The 21,116-nt window shown below is 33.4% G+C and overlaps 2 protein-coding genes across 4 annotated transcripts; both read right to left on the bottom strand.

The window, feature by feature from the left end:
- Positions 1-566: 566 nt before the first annotated feature.
- On the bottom strand, positions 567-6,239 carry LOC127132382 (uncharacterized). 3 transcript variants are annotated; one of them, XR_007806697.1, is made up of 9 exons: positions 5,667-6,239; positions 4,979-5,056; positions 4,749-4,891; positions 4,554-4,624; positions 3,770-3,865; positions 3,334-3,512; positions 3,135-3,251; positions 992-1,084; positions 766-881 (listed from the first exon to the last, which is right to left on the bottom strand). XR_007806697.1 is itself a non-coding variant. In XM_051061327.1 (7 exons), the coding sequence occupies exons 1-7, from the start codon at positions 6,072-6,074 to the stop codon at positions 799-801; spliced, it is 972 nt and encodes a 323-aa protein (XP_050917284.1). In that variant the 5' UTR covers positions 6,075-6,238; the 3' UTR covers positions 567-798. The 3 variants fall into 3 exon arrangements, 1 of the variants encoding a protein (XP_050917284.1); XR_007806696.1 differs by having other exon boundaries at positions 765-881; positions 3,135-3,512; XM_051061327.1 differs by lacking the exons at positions 3,135-3,251; positions 3,334-3,512 and having other exon boundaries at positions 567-881; positions 5,667-6,238.
- A 5,093-nt stretch (positions 6,240-11,332) lies between these two features.
- LOC127132381 (ATP-dependent Clp protease proteolytic subunit-related protein 3, chloroplastic) lies at positions 11,333-18,853 on the bottom strand. The gene is made up of 10 exons (XM_051061325.1): positions 18,443-18,853; positions 17,954-18,055; positions 17,340-17,462; positions 17,123-17,182; positions 14,498-14,594; positions 14,337-14,410; positions 13,226-13,279; positions 13,045-13,128; positions 12,684-12,811; positions 11,333-11,591 (listed from the first exon to the last, which is right to left on the bottom strand). The coding sequence occupies exons 1-9, from the start codon at positions 18,737-18,739 to the stop codon at positions 12,713-12,715; spliced, it is 990 nt and encodes a 329-aa protein (XP_050917282.1). The 5' UTR covers positions 18,740-18,853; the 3' UTR covers positions 11,333-11,591; positions 12,684-12,712.
- Positions 18,854-21,116: the final 2,263 nt, after the last annotated feature.

Genomic DNA, 21,116 nt, shown 5'->3' with positions numbered 1-21,116 from the left:
ATCATAGAACACTTTTATAAATAAATTAATCTTGATAAAAAGATGATACAAACTAGCTTTAACATGGTTCTTAAGAAATAAATATTTTCCATTTTTCACTTATTTTTATGTGTCTCTCTTATGTACTCTCCTTTATGGGATTATTGACAAAATACAGGATAATCAGATGTATAATCCTACTTTTAAAGTAAATTATGAAGTCAAATTAATTAATAAAAAAAATTCAACTATACATTACTTTCTTATGTCTTTAAATAAAGATTGACTAAAAAAATTATTAAATCAACTATTTTTAAATTGAAAATGATTTTTTTCTCCCACATTTTAAGTTCAATAACAATTTGTATGCATTGAATTCTGCAATAAAAACCATTTATTTAAAATGAATTGATTCAGTAAAATTTTAAAATTGTAAAATTTATTCTAATTAAAAGTGAGTTAAAGATAAAATAATTTATATTTGAATAAACTTTTACTTTAAACAAAATCAATTTTAAAGACAGAATAAATTCTATTTAAAAAAAAAAAAATCAAACACCTCAAAATTATTTCAAAATTAAAAAAACTAAACTAAACATGCACTTCATATTTTTAAATTTGTATTTCAAAGTGATTGTGAAGTTTCCATAAATTATGTAGGTTAAAAATATGTATTTCAAACTGCTATCAAATAATTGAACACATCTATCAATTTGACCTCTCAAATCCGCTAATCAATCTTCATTCCCATCCAGCTTTCCATTATCTGTGCAACCTTTGACTAATCTTCATCTATATAAGCTGGTATTGATCATAGCATCAGCATATGAATATTTGATAATTTCGACTCAGAGAACCCACATTGAAGATGTTCACATCAACAGCAACCTCTCCAAAATCATCTACAAGAAAGAAAATATCGATGACATGCGCAATGAAGTCATCACTTTGAAAACAAAATATTTGAAGCTAAAAAACCACAGGTTTCAGTCATTGGAAATCGAGACCAAACCTTCATATATAGTCCTTGCAATTTTTACATAATCTGGTATTAGATCTCTGTAGATTATTCCATTAGGATTAGCATCCAGTACTACCAGAACCCCTGCGAGCAATTTATTTTTTAAGCTATACATTAATTATCCAACCATCAAAAGTTGAGAGCAATTAAACATAATCTGGCATTTTTTATTTTAAATCAGAATTTATACTATAGATAAGCAACATATCAATGACCTCCTATATACAGTCATATAGCTAGCCAAATAACATGACACGAAGAACCAATAATAATCTCGTCAACGTAAATTATTATGGATACAGCACTACAGAAGTTAATCTTCCAAGTTATACACGTCTATGATTTAGACCTTCACGCGATGTCTGAAGGGCGAGATTAGAAAAAGGAAAAAGAATTAAAGAATTAAAAAATGTGATTGTTTGTGTTATACTGTTCAGATCTGTATAATTTTATCAATAGTAAGGTTAAGAGAATCCATCTTTGAAGTTCAACGAATATCACTAGCTAGCTAACAAACTATACATCAAATAAAGACATCTATCAAGATTCAAGATGACATTAAGGCTCTAAAACAGCACCTGATTAAGAATAAGAAACTGAACTGTATTATTATTTGTTAATCAATACAGATTCTGAATTCATAACAGAATTCCTACATACTACTAATAGGGAAGGGGGGAGAATTGGACTAAACTCAATTCTTATGACTGGATCCAGCCCATAATCCTAATAGTTGTCAGGTCATGAGGAGGAGCATCAATATTAGGCTAAGAGCAACACGCGCAAGTGAAAAAGATACCACATATTCATCCAAAACTTTAAGGTGATAGATGTGTGGGTTCTTCCACTTATAAACGCACAAGTCTCCACATTTATAACCAATGTGCGACTCCAACTCACACTTGACTTATTATTCTTAATACTCCCCCTCAAGTGTGAGTCCACAATGCTCCCCCTCATATGAAAACTCTTTTTGTCCACATACACTTGTACCGCTGTTGACACCTCTTCCTGAACATTTCGATACACCACTTCTTGGACATTTCGATTTCAACGGGACACCTCTTCTTGGGCATTTCGATACAAATAAGCTAGTCCTTTTTTTCGAACCAAAAGCTCATGAGACCATTTGTTAGGTCATGATGAAGAGCATCAACATTGGACTAAGAGCAACACACAAGTTAGAGACACATCACATATTCACCCAAAACCTTAAGGTGATAGGTGTGTGGGTTCTCCCACTTATAAATGCTCAAGTCTCCACATTTATAACCAATGTGGGACTCCAACTCACATTTGACTTATTATTCTTAACAATAGTCTCCCTTAGGCATGGCAAATAAATCCCCTCGTCCGGCCCCAGTCGTCCTCGCATCGAAATTAACGAGAAACCCGTTCCTCATTAGGGGCGGGGGACCAATTATTAACCACGGTTGGGTATGGGGTCGGGGGACCAATTATTAACCCCGACCGAGTTTTGGGCGGGGACGGGGGACCAATTATTAACCACAGTCGGGTATGGGGTCGGGGGACCAATTATTAGCCCCGACCGGGTCTGGGAGGCGGGGCAGGTCTACTTAAACCCGCCTCCATCCCGCCCCATTGCCATGCCAAGTCCCCCTTCAATGTCAAGGTGGTTGACCAAGTGAACTTGTCAACAACCACTTTTAGTTTTTCCCCGAGCCAAAAATCTTGCAATGGACAGTGGTTTGGTCAAAATATCTGCTCATTGATCATGTGCTAGAATATGTGCAACTGTAAGGCTTTTGCGAATGACTTTTTCCCTCACAAAGAAAATGTCAAGTTCCATATGCTTAGTTCTTGAGTGAAGCACGGGGTTGTGGGAGAGAGCAACAACACTAAGATTATGACATAAAATTTTTGGCACTTGGTGAGTAACTTTTAATTCGTGTAGTAAGGACTGTAGCCATAAAATCTCTGCAGTGGCATGGACTAAGCTTCTTCTATACTTTACTTCAACACTTGACCTAGCCACTAATGTCTGCTTCTTAGCTCACCATGAGACTAGATTAGATCCAAGAAAGATAGGCTCCTGAATCTAACCTCCTGTCATCTGGGTCAGAGGCCCAGTCAGCGTCACAAAAGCCTGTGATGGTGATAGGAGTGATATTACCTGCTGATGCAAGGAGCAAACCATGATTGATGGTCCCTTGAAGATACCTCAAAATCCTCTTGACTACTTTCCAATGATCTTCAAGAGGGTTGAACAGGAATTGACACACTTTATTCACTGCAAAAGAGATTATTGGCAGGGTGATTATTGCATATTGGAGGGCACCAACTATGGATCTGAACATGGTAGGATCACTGACATTGGCTGAGCCTACTCTGGACAGTTTACTACTAGAGGCCATAGGGAAGCAACTCCTTTGGCATTGGACATTTGAGCTTTGCTTAACAGGTCCTTGATATATTTGCTTTGAGAGAGGAGAGATCCAATAGGCAGATGTAGAACCTCTATGCCCAAAAAATAATCAAGTTGACCTAAGTCCTTGAGAGAGAAAGATAGGTTAAGTTTAGTGATTAACTGCTGAGGTTCATATATCTAAGGTTTCAATATAAATTTTCAAAAGGGCACAAATCACAACAATAATAAAAATCCTTGCACACGTTAATGACTCTTTGCATGATGGATAGGTTGAATCAATTACAGAACATAATATTTAACACGAAACTTTAGAGCATGCTTGTGTACCATATGAAAAGCAAACAAAAGTAATGCAGTTATGATAACTCTACTGAGGGTACCTGGTGCCACCCAAGATTTAGTGGAACGGTCAGGCAAAGGAGCCAGCCAGAGAATATTTCGTAAGTTCATTGAATCATCATATGTCACATTGGAACCTGGAAGAATTCAAAAGACCAATCACCACTTTAAAAAATTGAGAATTTAAAGAAAATACAACCAAAAATTTACGTTTATAGCATTTGCAAGAACATCTTAACTTACATCTCCTCTCTCTTTGATAGATATGTTAGTTGAGGGATATAGACTTTGTTGGTTATTTAGGATTAGTTGTGACTGAGATAGTTAGAGGTCACAGAGGTAGTATTTATAAGAGAATCGGGGCCTTAGGCCACAGAATTTGTGATAGGGACTTGGATATTCTGAGGAACTGAAGTCCAACATTGACTAGTATGGGATGCTCTGTAGATTATTTCAATGACATGATTCTTCCTCCTTGACAGCTTTTAAGTGAAGGTTTCCCTAATTCTTGGATGCTGATGATCATGATCGAGATTATTTATGACTTATGTATCCTCTAACTTTAAGGTGGGAAAGACACCATGACTCTCTTATATTATTCTCTCTATATTTCACCTTATCCCACCTTTCTCTCATATAAACTTACTAAAGCCATGTTGACTTTTCATTTCCCTTCCCACACCAAGTGCCTACAAAAATTACAAAGCAATCTCACAGGATCCAAAGCAGGGCCTACTAGTACCTACATTTTTTAAGCTTAACAGAGATGAAAGAAAATGGAACTAAGCAGAAAAGAACATCTGAGATGTGGTGATAGCAATGTACCTATCTGACAATAGCCCATATTGTATGGAAACACTTGTTTATTATATGCAGGGTATTCCCTTGCGTGGAATCTGCCAAATATTAAATGAATTGCATTCTTAACTCAACTAAGATAAACATTTCAATAAAGTGAGCTATATCTAATTAACAGAGAAAATTATCTGCATCACTAACTAATACCACTTATCAACATACAAGATACCAAGTCTTCCAGAGTCTCTAGACAGAAAGAGATGACCGTGGAATAGATCAAATCTGCTCAAGGCAACATCAAACCCAACGGAAGGACCCCGATCAACAATGAGTTCAAACAAAAACTGCATATACATGTTCAGTTCCTGCAATCATATAAAGACAAATGCAGCATCACTATCAGCACCCTCTCTTTCACCCTTGGAAATTATTGTCGAGAATTGAGAACAAACCTCAGAAATAAAGCGTCTTCCATATGGAGTTCTGGTGAGCTGGCATCGGTTTTTGTTTGATCCCTCAACACTAGGTACCTGCCACATTGCAATTTGTAAGTATCCAACAATTTAGTTCCTCAAACTTACGAAATAACAGATGAGTTGTACAACAACAACAACCAACAACCAAGTCCCATCCCACTAAATAGGGCCGGCTACATGAATCAATTTCCAGTATAATATTCTATCCAGAACCATGCTTCTATCTAAATCGTTAATCATGAAATCTTTCTTAATAACTTCTTTTATATTTTTTCTAAATTTTCCTCTACCTCATATTATTTGACTCCTTTTCATCTAATTTACTCTCTTTACCACAAAATCTACCAGTTTTCTCTCAACATATCCAAATTACATAAATCTATTTTTCAACTACTTTTGTATTATATGTACTACCCAAGACTCTCATTATAATATTATAATATTGTTATTTCTAGTATAACAATAACAATTAAAATATTAAAATTATGTAGCGGAATTTGGTAAGTAAAAAATTAAATTGACTGATATTGTTAAATTTAAGAACTCAATTGCTATTTGGCGGATTTAAGGACAATTCAGTTACAAGAACTAAAATAGTGACTTACTCTATCATAATAAATAAATGCAAGTATAATTGAAAATGGTTATTAGGTTTGTAACTAACTGGGATGACGGTTGGATCAAGAAGACGATGAACGGCGGCAGGGTCACCACCGGAATCAACCGCGAGGCGAGCAAGTTCCAAAACGGATTCAGGCGGCCACCAAATCATATCATTCTCGTGTCTCCGACTTGGTGCGATGAGTTCGGTCCGGAATAATTTCCGATAACGAGGAGAAGCGGTGACCGTTGGGGAAAACGGGACGAGAAATTTGAGGCATGAGAAGAGTTTGCGTGCTATGACGGGATTGACGGGTTTGGAGTGAGGTGTGGGGCCGAGAAGAGATAACAGGTTAGAGGGAGTGGCTTTTGGGTTAGGGTTTGAAGAGAATGGTGTTGGTGGAAAAGATGAAGAGGATGTAACGGAAAAAGAGAGAAAAAGCGCGAATCCAAAAACTGAGGAGGGTTTCATTGGGATTTACCCGGTAAAAGAGCACCACCTCATTCACAATGTTTAGGCCATGCTTGTTCTCCCAACTATTTTAGTGTTGTTTTGAAATAAAATAAAAGTAGAGAAGATATATCACACTTTTTTTCACTTTAAGTGTAGTTTGGTTGTTAGGTGATCAACAAAGCAAAGGGGAAGAGAGTGATGGATTTTAATAAAGAGGAAGGGAGTTCAGTAGATATTTTTTTTAAATAATCATATTTTTTAAATTTAATATTGAAATGATTATTTTTTTAAAAAAATATGAAAATAATCACCTTCAAACAGATGCGTCAGTTGATCTGTCGCATCCATTTAATATTAAGAAAATGTGTCAGCTTTCTTGGAGCGTGCTTCTAAAGCATTGCATGGAGGCGTCAGGGTTGTTGACGCATGTGTCTATGCATTGGTGTATGCGTCAATGCATCTTGCGCATATACCTTAATTCTTTTTTTTATTGCCAAACACACATTGCATGCATGCGTCAGATGCATGGGCGCATACACATGCATGCACCAGATGCACGGACGCATGTGGCTAAAGATGCATGCATGCGCCAACAACCCTGACGCCTCCATGCAATGCTCTAGAAGTATGCGCCAAGGGAAATGACGCCTCCTCTTAAGGTTAAATGGATGTGCCGGATCAACTGGCGCATCTGTTTAAAAAGATGGTTATTTTTCGTATTTTTTTTAAATGGTTATTTAAATATTTAATTTGAAAAATATGGTTATTTTAAAAAATAAAATCAGGTGTCAGGTGAGGACTCATGACATGTATTTTAATTAAATATATGTTTGATTTAAAAGAGGGGAAGGAAATAGAAAGTTTTAATCAAAAAAATATGATTCTTTTATAAAGGGATGAGAGGAATTTTAAAACTATTTTATCTTTTTATCTTTAAAATATTAGAATACTACTAAATAATCAAATACAAAATATTTAATATTTTAAATATTTTAAAATATATTAAAATATATATAAAATATTGATAAATATTGTAGAATCATTATATCATCAATCTTAAAATCAACCATTTTTTCATCTAAATGATTAGTCTAATCCTATAAATAATTTATGAAATTAAATTTTAGATAATATATAATGGAGTCCAAATAAATTTTAGATGATAATTTATGAAATTAATTTATAAAAAAATTAAATTATTATAAATAAAATAATAAATAAAATAAAATAAATGAAAAAAGAAAGAAAGTTGAGTTAGAGAAATAAAAATAATAGAATTGTATTTAAAAATATTGAGAAATTATAATAAGGTGATAAATTAACATATAATATTTATAAAATAAAATTTATGATTATAATAAAAAATAAGGATAATTATATAATAAAAATATATTTTATTATAACTCCTCTCCCTCTCCTCTCCTCTAAAACTCTCTAATTTGTTGGAAAGAAAAACTACTCTCAAAAGGATTCAAATTACCTCTTGTCCCCTCATAAAAAATTGAATCAAACATACTTAATTTATCCCCTTAAAAAAATCTCTAACCAAATAGACTCTAAATGTATGTTTGGAATGGAGTGCACCGATAACAAACGAGATTATATTGTTTGGATTTGCAAATAATGGATGGAATGGAATGGAACATGATGGAATCCGTTCCATCTAATTCCATCCAAATCTCTATATTTTGTTCCATCCAATTTGGGGTATATGTGATGGAATGAGACATTTTTAATAAAATAATCAAACAATGGAATGTGATCAATATTCAGTTCCGCTCCGCTCCGTTCCGCTCCGTCACGTTCCATTATGCTCCGCTCTGTTATGTTCCATCAATCCAAACATAGTTCAAGGGTCCATTTGGTTCAACGAATGGAGAGGAAGGGGAGCAATTTTAATAGAGGGGAGGGGTAGGGAGGAGAATTATTTTAATTAAATGTATGTTTGGCTCGAAGTGGGGAGGGGAAGTGATGGATTTTTAACTACATATAGGTTTGTTTCAGAGGGGGGAAGGGGTTTTAAAACTAAGTTACCTTTTTATCCTTACAAATATTATCACTCGTATTTAGTAAAAAAAACAATTCTAAATTAGTCTTGAATAATTTCAACAAAGTCTTTATTGGTGATCGATGACTTTTATTTTCTGATCTCTTTTAAAGTTTCAGATCCCTCTCCATCGGCTCGGTTAGGTCCAGATTCTAGGTTATTCTTATATTATCTCGAGGAATTTTAAGTTTATCTTCATGTGTTTTAAGTTTATATTCATTGGTGACCCATGACTTTTCCCTATTTTCTTTCTAACATACCACATAAGGTCATAAAAGTTTGAGGACTCATTCTTAATATATTTTTACTAGTTTCATTATTACTAACTTGATACATTATTTCTTCACAACCCCTTACCCTCTCAGAGCTCATCCTATAGCACACATTAGTTAAACTAGAACTCTTTGATACAAATCAAACCATTTATTAATAACAATTCTTTGATCTTGATAATCCATCTAATCTAATAAAACAATTTATATAATTAAAGAGGTAAAATAATGTTAGAATGTTAAAAAAAAAATTGGTCAAGTAATGTTAGAATGTTCACATTTTTTCCAGCATATTTAGTCTTCAAGTCCTTTAACTTAATTTAATCTTTCGCTTTAGTCCCTTAACTAAAAAGTGTTATAAATTAGTCCCTTAAATTCACTCTTGTTAACTTATTTGGTCATTTCCGTCAAATTTTAATTAAAAAACGTTAAATTAGGGTGACATGGATGTACTGCAAAGCTCAAAGTGAACATTTGTACTATAAAATAGAATTTTCACTTAAGTTATTCTTAGATTAACGTTGTTTACCTTCACTTAGGATTCGTTGCACTTAAGTGGAAACTCTACTTTATAGTACAAATGTTAAATCACATTTGGACTTTGAGCCTTTACGTAAATTCATATTATCATAACTTTAAGGTTTTTTCTACAGAATTTGACGGAAATGACCATTTAGACTAAGGACTAAGAAAGTGAATTTAAGAGACTAACTTATAACTATTTTTAATTAATTGATTAAAATAAAATATTAAATTAAATTAAGACTAAAATTTATATTAAGCCTTTTTTTTAATCACAAATCACTAAAAAAATTCATGGTTTTTTTTTATTACAAATCACAATAATCTAGATTTCCAAATACGAGGCGAAATGCTTGAAATAAGTCTAAAAATCTAAATTTGTATGAAATAAAGTTGCAAAATATAAAAGATCGTTTGACGTATTTCATACAAAATTATAAATGATGGCGTCATATATAAGTTGCTTGTTTTATGATTAAAAAATTAGCTAAAATCACTTCTAAACCACCTCCTATATATTTGTTGCTGAGAAACTCATTACATAAATTAGTTGCTCACAATTCAGAGATTTTTTTATCACAAATCACATTCCAAATAATTAAACTTTACTAATAATTTTTAATCCTACGCAAAAATATATACTAACACGCATGATTAGGACAAAAGTTTAACATATAATTCCTAATCCTTTGAAATCATAGAATTCCTAATCCTAAAAAAACATAAACAAATCATATGTAATAACATTCTAAGTAAAATTAAAAAAGGGAAATTCGACAAAATAAAAAGGAAAAAACACATTTGAAAGCAACACTATACAAATAGCAAAGCAAAATAAAAGATAAATGAAACCTAAAACAATATATAGAAAAAAATTAATCTTTAATAATTTAATAAAAAGAATATAATAATTAAAAATAAATTAAGAAATATAATAAAATTCTAAACAATGAATCTTCTCCCTCCAAATCTCCCAATATGGAGGGAATCAAAAAGTGAGTCATGGGATTTCCTCTCCCTTTATAAAAAATAATTAAACAAATATATTTAATAATATCCTCTCTTCTTCCTTCTATGTTTCAAGTTGAAATGAAGTTTTCTTTTGTACTCCATCTTACTTATAAATAAAAGTTTTAAACTTTTTTTAATATTAAATTTAATCAATTGCAATAAATCTAGGACAAATACATTTATTTCAGAATATTTAATATTATTAGTGGATAGTAATTTAACTAAGAGTAGATTACTAATTGTGTTATTTATTTTAGACGAATTAAAAAAATGCATTTATCTATAATTCTTAAAAAACATAAAAATTGTCTTTATTTTATTATAAATTCAGTTGTAGCAGTATATATGAAGAGTTAACATACTACTATCTCCCTCTTATAAAAAGTACTATATTTTAGCAATACTTCTTAAAAAAATATTAGATATGTTAATTTTAATTATAAAATTAATATCATTTCCTATAATACTCTTATTAATTATAAATAATAGATATTAATTATAAATAATAGAGTATTTGAATAAAAAATTAATAAACAGGAATATAGTAATAAAAAATAATTATTATTATTTATTAGTATTTTAAATAAAACATTAATAAGATATTTTTTATAAAATGAAGTGAATAGTGATTAGAGATAGCAACTAGACTCACAATAAATATGATAAAAAATCACAAAATAGAAATAAACATGAATATGGAGTCACTAAAATAAGCACTTATGAATGCGGGATATCCACCCAATAACAGAAAAAAAATTCAGGGCGCTTATAAGAATATTATTAAACCCCCATACCTACTATTGTCATACCTATTAGTGACTTCAAATCAACCAACTAGGCACTTACTCCATCAAAGACATTTACATCCCAACTACCATCAAAGAAATATATCTTGTATCAAAATGTTGATGTCAAATACAATATCATGTGTAAATTATTAACTATTAAGAGATAAATATAAATATTCAAATAACATAACTTTTTGCATAACTTTTTTCTTTTTTGCCTAATACTAGAATTTAGACATGTATTTATAATAGAATCAATTTTGATAAAGAATTTAATTGATATACACTGACCGTGTAAATATTTTTTACAGCATCAGTTAATCACAACCACTAATATATTTAAGAGATTTGACTTTTATTTTGAACATTTAAAAAGTAATACAAATGAATGATTGTGATGCATTGACAATGTAAAATTTTTTTACACATGGCATAATAATTAATCTCATTGATAAATACATTGCTCTTTGTAACCAAAAACACTAAGTTGGTGTTGGTTAGTTTTTGAAGATTCTCAATTTAAATGATCAGGAAAAGTCATCACTAAATGTGTTAGTTAATGCTTTGCAGTTCGAGGAACTATTGGACATCTTAAAACTTTTGAATGAAAATGGAGAAGAAAATAGAACTGCTAAATGAAAGACATCAAGAATATGATCATAAGCAAACCATACACTATATGACCACATAGATGAATGATCACTTTGTTGTTTTCTTGTTTGATCAGTCATGCCTTCTGTGCACTACAACTTTTTTAATAACTACAGATTTCACTTTTCGGTGAACAGGTGTCGAACATCCCTAGGAGCCCGGGATAGTTTTTAAAATGTTGAAAAAGTATAAGAAAAACAGAAATCTCCTACACATGGTATTAGGGCCCCGGAACATCTGTAACCTGCAATACAGTAACACAAAGCTTCATATCAGAACCCACAGCAAAAAAGAAACGTAATCACTTTGCTCTTGACATTCTTTAGAAAAAACAAAATTATGAAAACAATAGTATGCCAGAGAAAATTAAAAGCTATAATCTGCTTACCAAGTGGACAAGAATATCAAGCTGTGACTAGGGTGTGTTTCAAGAAAATGACTAGATATAGTAGAGACTAGATAGTAGATACACATCAAATCGGAATGATGCTATTCACTACATGTGCCAAAATGGGTTATCTTGAACTTGGCAGGTTATTTAAAGCAGAAGGGTGGCAGCCCAATTTCACCACCTGGATCCCACACTTAATAGGACAAATCACCTAACATTTTGGAATTACTGGAGTGGCATTGTTAGCCTTCCTCTGTAGGTCGATGAATGTGGCAACCCACTGTAATCGTTGCACGACAGACAAGGTTGTTCTCCAAGATTTCAAGAGCCTTGGCCTCTCCCCTTCCCAAATGTTTGAGAATTTGGTCTCTCCCACTAACCACTGAATAATTCCAAGATAACACACTATCGCCTGCCCACTTCCTGTTTATTCTTACTAATAGTCAACATAACTGACACATTTAATTAATAACAAGTAACTGACAGACTCTAAATTCTAAAACCATGACTGCCACAAAACTGACCAAAGTCAGTTTTGTTCTTCTCTGCCCCATAATATTCTCTAATGAGAGGTCTAACATTCCGCACTATCTATAGTCAGTCTAATTATGTTTCTGTTGTGAACATATTCTGCCATCACTAAGTCAATTTCTATAATTAAATGGTAAGTCGGCGCCAGTTACTAACAAAAGGTTGAAGAGAAGTTGGCTTTAAACAAAGTAGTTTCTCTGTGAACCAAATGTTGCCTAATATGTCTCCCCGTATCCCCACTTTTCACTCTACCTACAATTTAATCAAAGATTCAATAATAGAAACCATTCATATTATGCAGCAAGCCCCTTTACACTCCGTCCATCAAAACAGAGGCAGCATCATTTGTTGTAAGCAAAATAAATACATTCCAGACTTTGCAGTAACATTGAGAGAGGAAGACAATTGACTTACATGAGCAAGATATGTGTCCAAAAGAGGAACTAAAACCTATTTTCAATTATAGCATCAATAGCACCCTTTTCCAATTCTGCGTGAGAAGAAACGTCGCTCATAATCTTCTCCTGGCCACGCCAAAGAATCTGGGAACAGTGAGTTCCAACATTGGTCAGCAAAGCATGTTTGAGAACATAGACTGAAGAAGATAATCTACTAAGAGACTATTTATTTTTACTTCTTTTAAACATGATTTTAAAATTTGTGGTGAAGTCATTTATCCTACAAATTTTGAAAATAGATTTTTTTTAAATAAGTGATTTTTTTATTAAAAAATTGAAACAAACAGACTCTTAACCCAATGTAAATAAGCACTTACTTTGTCAATGACCCCAAATTCCTTTGCCACTAATGGGTCCATGTAATATGGTCGCCTCATCACTTTAGCAACTCTCTCCACAGACTAGTAGTTTAGAGAATAAGCAAAATAAAAAATATTAGATCCTACTTCATCTGTGTTGAATAAATATGATATGTAATACCTAATGCATGATACTCACGTTTCCCGTATGTCTGGCCAGTAGTTTAACTAGAGTGTCCCTGTTTACTATCACCTGAAAATTTTGGAGTAAAGGCCAAGATTTCAGAAACATAGTTGGACATTTAGGTTTAAATACAAGAACGTCAAGAATGAAAATACATAGATAGATGTGCAGGTTTATGAAAGATTAAAGAGATAGATGTATCTGTTTAAGAAAGATGTTCGGGTTCACATTTAGAGTCAAACTGAAGAATAGAAACTACACAGGAAGTGAGAAAGAATGGTCCATTCCAAATATATGGGGGTATCTAAGACTGGGATATCTGAGTGAATATAAATCGCAAGTCCTGAACAAGAAAGGTGCTCAAATTCACATTTACCATCTGATTATGGAAATTGAGCTTGGATAGTAAGAAAAAAAATTTAAAATGCTTCAAACATACTAAGGAATTACCTGTAGGCTCTAGATATTGTATATTTAAAATATGAGCGGAAATGAAATATGAAACTTGTGGCCACTAAGTGAAATGACTATAAAAAAACTTAACATAAACAAGGTATCAACACGAAACTATTATTGATAAGAAAATTAATCCCATTAAAATAGTATGACAATATAATGGGCCAGTTCGTTTTAACTTTAAAAAAATGGATTTTTTCTTTGTATTTCTGAAAATGGATTTTACAAAAATGTTTTTCAAAATATTACAAGTTTTTCTAAATTTATTTTTTATAAATTAAAAGATTGAATTGTTCATTGTATAACATAAATATACATTATTGAAGATCAAAACATAGTCAAAATCACAATTTTTTTTAAAAATTGTATCTCAAAAATGATTTTTAGAAAAAGCTATTTGAAATAGCTTCAAAATTAACTGATTTTTTGAAATTTTGATATCCAAAAAAAGTTTCAATAAAATGATAAAATACCTAAAGTAACATTTTAAAAATAACTATTCAAACAAAATTTTCATTTGAAGCTTTTATGAAAAGTTTCTTTGTAAAATTTTTTTACACTAAAATATATAACACTATAAAAATCATTTTTAAAAAAAGCCAAAACAAACGGGCCCAAAACTCTATCATTCCTAATAAAAAAACAATGTAGCAACATAAGTTTGATTAACCTCCTTTGCATGAATAAGAACATCGGTTGCAGGTCTCAACCCAATTGGTGGAACACGAGGCTGCTGAATCACGGCTGAAACAGTAACCAGTAGAAAAGTATCAAATCTGCGAAGAATCAACTATAAGCAAAAACATAGAAACAATTGGGTCCAAACTGTACCTTTTGCATGGGGCATCATGTAGCGTTTGCCAGGAGTCCCGGCTGCAAGTAGTAAACATGCTTGACCTACAGCAACACCAAGAGCTAGAGTGTTTATCTGCTCAGGGGACAAAAGCTATTAGAAAGTGATGGAGACAAAGAGATATTCCATTTCAGTCTAACTAACTTTTATTTCTGTTTTGGTTAGTTACAAATCATTACAACTGTCTGCTTTTATATTGCAGATTTGATTGACCTGCAATAGCAGGTTTTGAACAGTGCTCAGACTGTCATCTGTCAGTCTTGGGCCCAAAACTCAAGGGGAGGAAGCAACCTTGAGTTTGTGCCTTAATTCTAGAAATCTAGTGGAGGGGAGAGGCTTGGTAAGTGCATCAGCCCATTGATCAGTGTCAGGAATATGAGTGATGTGAAGCTGTTTGGCCAACACTTTCTCCCAGACAAAAAATAGATCAATCTCCATGTGCTTGATTGATTCTTGAGTGAAGAATAGGGTTATGAGCCAGCATAACAGCAGATTGATTATCACATAGGATTAGAGGGATCTTGGAGGAGATAAGCAGTTCCTTGAGTAGAGTTTGTAACCATAACAGATCAGCTGTTGCCTGAGCAAGACTTCTATATTCTGCTTCAGTACTAGACCTGGCAACAACAGGTTGTTTCTTTTGACCACCAGGAAATAAGATAACTCCTAAAGTAGATAGCAGCTCCTGAAGTACTCCTTTTGTCATCTGGGTCAGCAGCCCAGTCAGCATCACAATTGACATGAAGTGAGGGAGGAACAGCAAGAGACAAAGGGGAAATCATTAAACCATGACCCATGGTGCCTTTGAGGTACCGAAGAATTCTCTTGACTGCCACCCAATGAGTTTCCAAGGGATGAGAGATAAACTGGCAGACCTCGTTTACAGAGTATGCAATGTCAGGCCTGGTAAGAGTTGCATACTATGCACCCACCACTGACCTATACATGGAGGGATCAGAAACTGCTGCAGACCCAGTTTTGGTTAACTTGCAGGTAGATTGCATGGGTGTCTGGACAGGACATGCCTCCAGCATGTTAGTTTTCAACAATAAGTCCTTGATGTACTAGGACCGAGTGAGCAAAAGGGAATCTTGAGCAATCTTTCTTACTTCAATGCCCAAGAAATAATCAAGGTCACCAAGTTGTTTAAGTGAAAAGGTAGCATTCAGCTTGGAAATAACAGTTTGAAGGAGAGAAGGAGAATCCCCTGCGATGATGATATCATCCACATATATGAGAATGTAGATGGTGTGTGTGTCCTTCAAGAAAGTAGGTGAATAAGGAGGGATCACACTTGCTGGGTTTGAACTTGAGTTGGATAAGAGTGGTTTGAAGCCTTTCAAACCATTTCCTAGGTGCTTGTTTTAGGTAATAGAGAGTCTTACTAAGTTTGCAAACCAACGAGGGATTGTCACTCTCAAAGCCTTTTGGTTGGTCCTGGTAGAATTAGAGTTTGGCCTAACTCATCCCTACAAAACCGGCTTGTAAGGTATGGAGTGTCACTCTAAATAAACTCTTTGTGGATTCTATCTTTAACCAATGTGGGACTTGGATTTTTCCCAATACACCCCCTCACGCCTAACACTATTGGACTTAGTTCGTGGATATAAATGGTGGGTGACCCGAATCAATAGGCTTGATAGAATTAGAGTTTGGCCTAACTCATCCCTACAAAACCAACTTGTAAGGTGAGGAAAATGTCACTCTATATAAACCCTTTGTAGGTTCTATCTTTAACCAATGTGGGACTTGGGTTTTTCCCAATAGATCCATATAAACTTCTTCATGAAATAGGCCATTAAGGAAGCCATTGTTCACATCTAATGCTGAATTTGCCACTTGTGTGTGAGGGCAATAGTGAGAATGAGTCTGATTGTGATAGGTTTAACCACAGGTGAAAAAGTTTTAGTAAAGTCAAACTCATACCTTTGATGAAAGCCCTTAGCAACTAGCCTAGTCTTGTATCTATTGACCGAGCCATTTGGGTCCTCCTTAACCCTAAATACCCACTTGCAACCAATAGCATGTCTTTGAGGAGGTAAGGGAACAAGTGTCCAGGTATTATTGTTGATTAGAGCATTATATTCTTCTTGCATAGCTGTTTTCCAGGGCACACCAGCTAGAGCAGATTTGACACTCTTAGGTTCAGTAGTCACCAAGAGAAATCTTGGCTCAAGTCTAGGCTGTCCCAAATACGTGGGACAGTATATTTTCAAATGTTATCGAAGATACTAATAATTCGCTTAAAAAAAGATGAACAATTGCACATGATTCTGAGGAGACAAATAATTAACCTATTTTCCCTTAGTATCGTTTAAAAATTTAAAATTACATTACTCAAAGGATGCGTGCAATTATTATAAACATAATTTACTGAGTCACCATGCCACTAGCGGCGTGAATCATCTATATAACAGCCCCAAGAGTTGATGGGATAATGTCCAAATCATCATAATTACATTATGTTTCACAATTTCCATAAACCAAAGCAACCCGTAATATTGTCTCATCAAATTACTATCAAGTACAATCATCACCTAAAGTCAACAAGAAATACAAGTAAATAATCATTTGAAGTGCATTGTTAATGGGAAGAAACAAACCTCGGTTTTCATCTGCATCATTGAATCATAAATGGCAAAACCTTCTGACTCCATTGCCACCTAAAGTCGAGAACAACAAATACATGAGATATGCCAGTGAGAAATGAGGGAGGGGGCAGACACTTTTATCTTACAGAGATAGTGAACCATACAAAGCATATGTCCACGGACAGTACATCAAACATTTCAATCTTAAAAGCAAGTTGTTGCCAATTACCGTTTCTCCATCCGCTCGTGTAGTCCCGGTGGAGTTTATGTAAACATATATTGGTTCTTTAGGCTGCTTCCACTGCAGGTACATAAGCTGTGCGATAACAAGCTCAGTGACAGCCGGCACCAACTGATAGGTCAAAACTATAAACAGTCAGAACAGTTTGTGCATATTGCCATATTGCTATAGCAAAAAAAGTATAATTAACATAAGCATATTAGAATAAGTGTGAAACTCAAACCTATCACAGAATAAGACAATAAGCAATACAGCCATAACAGTTTCTACAACTTCCAATTACCAAAAATAAAAGTACCACTAACTAATAATCCCTCCGTTTCAAAATGACCGTCGTTTTATCAAATAAAATTTGTTTTAAAATGATTATCATTCTCACTTTTCAATGTAGCAATGATTACAATTTTTCCAATTTAATAAGGTTAATTTAGTAAAAGTGTAATGTCAATATTATTGAACGACAATCATTTTAAAAAAGGAGGGAGTATAATATTAACAGAATAAGCATAAAACTCAAGTCTTCCACAGAATAAGACATTAAGCACTACAGTCATAAATAACTAAACACCAGAATTGGACCAAATGCATAAATGAACACTTACAGGCATGCCAATATAAACAATTCGACCATCAAGCAGCACTGATGGCAGGTCGGGCGGTGGCCTTCTGCGGCGCCGTTGGCCGTATTTAGCAGACCTCTCAAGCTATTTTAACCACGCAAGATAAGGATAATTAAAATTAATGCATAGAACATATAATATTTAAACAAAGAGTTTATTCAATCTGTAATCAATATTTGATTTTAAAGATATGAAGCACGGACACCCTAGATATGAATATGACCCCGATACTGAAACGGCAACACCGAAAATAATTTCAAAAAATAGATAAATTAAACGTAATCACATGTGTCGTGCAGGTGTATGATACCGACACGGACACGTTCGGTGCTACATAGCTTCAATCATAACTACTTCCAAAATTAAACTCTATTAAACATATATAACATTAAACAAAAACCTATATGAACACAAAGCATACAAATATTTCTAATTTTCAAATTCTAACATGAAATGGAATGAAAATTTTACATGAGCAGGAGAGGCCATGAGTTGAGGGGAATCGAAAATGTCTAATAAAGGAAGATTATCGGGATTAGAGGAAGGATTGAGGAGTGTTTCGGGGGAAGAAGCGGCGACAGAAGCGAGTTTGGAGAGAAAAGGGTCATTAGGGTTGAAAGGGGGCATGGGAATTTTGGATTTGCCAAATGCGTTAAGGGTTCTGAGAGTTCTCAACCTTGTTGGAGGGAAACGAGAAGAAGGAGAGTGAGAAGGTGAAGCGGGCATGGAAGTAGGGATGGATATTGGTACTCGGAAACATGTAGCCATGGTGATTTTCTTATGGGTGTTGTTGGAGTTGAACACGGCACTATAACTGGAAAAAAAATGCAGGAGATATTACAGGGGATATATGGGGCGAGAAATTGTGCGAGTGTATAGTTTTGTTTATTTTTCTTTATTTAAAAATATGGCATTGATATTTTAATTATTTCACACAATATATTTGTTTAAATTCACTTTTGATCTCTTTATTTATGTGTTTTTTAATTTTTTTATCCATCTATTTCAAAATTCAGTTTTTTGATCTTTAATATTTTTTTTTTATTTCGTTGATCCTTTTCATTTTTATATATGTGACAATAATGATTAAGATAAAAAAAATTATGATGTGTCACTTATTATTTTAATAATTTATTAATTAATATTTTTATAAAATAAATTAATAATTTATATTTTTAATTTAATATTCTAGAAATTTAATAATTAAAAATTAATACAAATTTTAAAAGAAATATGTTGGGCCTAAAGTCTGATTATTCACCGAAGCAATCTTATGCATGTGATAACTCTAAGTCTTGTGTGAATTAGTTTTATAAACCCTTATGTTATTTTTATGCAAAACAATGTGAGACTTCTTCAATGATTAATAAATAGTTTTCTAAATTATTGTTCATTCTTCTCTAATATTTCAACTTGGATTTTTGTTTCTCATAATTGAAATGAAAGCTTGTGAAAGTGGCATTGCTCATGTACACATAAACCAATAATCTTTCAGATCTGTAGCTATCGGAAATATACTCAAACGCATCGTACGTTCAAACATACAACAGAGTCGTCATCGAACTTTATTTATTCCCGAAGGAAAGGAAAAACATCGATAAAACTCAGGGGAAAGAGATAACTGGGAAAGGAAGTCGGTTATGCAAAGAGGAAGTATTAGCATCCCTAACATCTGTTGTACTCAATGGGAACCGTTTTGACTGTTCTTGCTCTGATGGATGTTATATCTAAAGATTACTCGCGAAAGAATAAAGGAAAAAGAAGAGAAATACATAAAATGCTCGTAGAGGATTAGGGTCCGCATGTCTGCGTATCCTTATAGTGCAATAAGGAATGCAGAGCTCCGTAGTTTATATAACTAATGGTGGGAGGTGAAAAAAAGTGATAAAGGTATGGTGTGAACCAAATGATTATATTGTTTGACTCCAATATGGGGTGAAATCTAAACTCAAGAGTAAAATTGACATTAACCAATATGTGGTTAGCCTGAAGCATTCGCCATTATATGGTACGACCGAAAACAAATAGAATTAAGTGTTTGGTTTCATAGTCAAACAACTTTTGGTTCACAAGCAGACACAAGATAGAGCTCAAAGAAATAGTATATTTGGCTCAAAGATAACAGTTATATCACACAAAGTGAATGAAGGTAGAGTACGAATGCATCATGGAGATTAATTGAATGATAGATAAAGTAACCAAAGTCAAAGAAATGAAGGGTTTGGTAAAGTGACTGAACCGATATAATTTGGAACCAAAGGTAAGTGTACATTGGAACCCATAAAGGGAATGAAATTTGTACCATAGAGGAAAACAGACATATTGGCCAAAAAAGAAGGAATAAAATGTTTGTGTACAAGACAAATAACTCTGGGTACAGATGCGGACTGCCGATTAAATCATCCTAAAAGGGTATTTATGGAATTCTAAAGAAATATGTATTTGATTTCGAAGAAACGGTATGTCACTGGGATGAATGGTTTATGATGAAGGTGAATGATATGTATTATAAGAGATATGGGTGGTGCCTTATGGCAGAGAAAGGAATAGTTAAGATTGTGCTCGTCAAGGGTTTGAAGTCTTGTGCCTACGTATTCTCATCGTGCAATGGGAAAGTCAAAGCATCGTAGTTCGTGGAACTACAAAAACAAAGGGAGAGATAAGTGATGAAAAGTATAACTTGCACTGAAAGACAATGGCGACATGGGAACCCATAAAGGTGGATGAACTTCGAATCGAAGAGTAAATAGGCGTATTGGCCCAAAAAAAAAGGAATAAAGTGTTTTGACATCAAGGCAAACATTTTTTGGTTCACAAGGTGGACTCTGACTAAATCATCCTAAAAGGATATGTATGTGGCCCAAAAGAAAGTGTTGTTTGGTACAAGCAACATTATATCACAAACAATTTGAAATCAAAGAATAATGGTGTTTTGGATCCATGAAGGAATAAACTCTGAACCAACGAGTAAATAGGTGTATTGGCCAAAAAAGAAAGAATAAAGTATTTGACATCAAGGAAAACATCTCTAGGTTCACAAGGTGGACTCCGATTAAATCATCTTAAAAGGATATGGATGGAATCTAGGGGGTAAAGTATTTTAATCTCAAAAGAATGGTATTGATTGATGAATGAAGAGTTAATA

The sequence above is a fragment of the Lathyrus oleraceus genome, chromosome 3 (genome assembly GCF_024323335.1).
Source record: "Lathyrus oleraceus cultivar Zhongwan6 chromosome 3, CAAS_Psat_ZW6_1.0, whole genome shotgun sequence".
Taxonomy (NCBI): domain Eukaryota; kingdom Viridiplantae; phylum Streptophyta; class Magnoliopsida; order Fabales; family Fabaceae; genus Lathyrus; species Lathyrus oleraceus.
This window is presented reverse-complemented; position numbering and strand designations above follow the sequence as displayed.

Bases quoted from the DNA above. Each gene is read 5' to 3' on its own strand.
- LOC127132382 (XM_051061327.1), bottom strand. From the start codon at position 6,074: ATGAAACCCTCCTCAGTTTTTGGATTCGCGCTTTTTCTCTCTTTTTCC. The intron at 4,892-4,978 runs GTTTGTTCTCAA...ATATGATTGCAG, and splicing joins GAAGACGCTTTATTTCTGAG to GAACTGAACATGTATATGCA. The intron at 4,625-4,748 runs GTATGTTGATAA...AATATTTGGCAG, and splicing joins TCTGGAAGACTTGGTATCTT to ATTCCACGCAAGGGAATACC.
- LOC127132381 (XM_051061325.1), bottom strand. From the start codon at position 18,739: ATGGCTACATGTTTCCGAGTACCAATATCCATCCCTACTTCCATGCCC. The intron at 17,463-17,953 runs GTAAGTGTTCAT...TTGACCTATCAG, and splicing joins TTGTTTATATTGGCATGCCT to TTGGTGCCGGCTGTCACTGA. The intron at 17,183-17,339 runs GTAATTGGCAAC...TCTCGACTTTAG, and splicing joins CACGAGCGGATGGAGAAACG to GTGGCAATGGAGTCAGAAGG.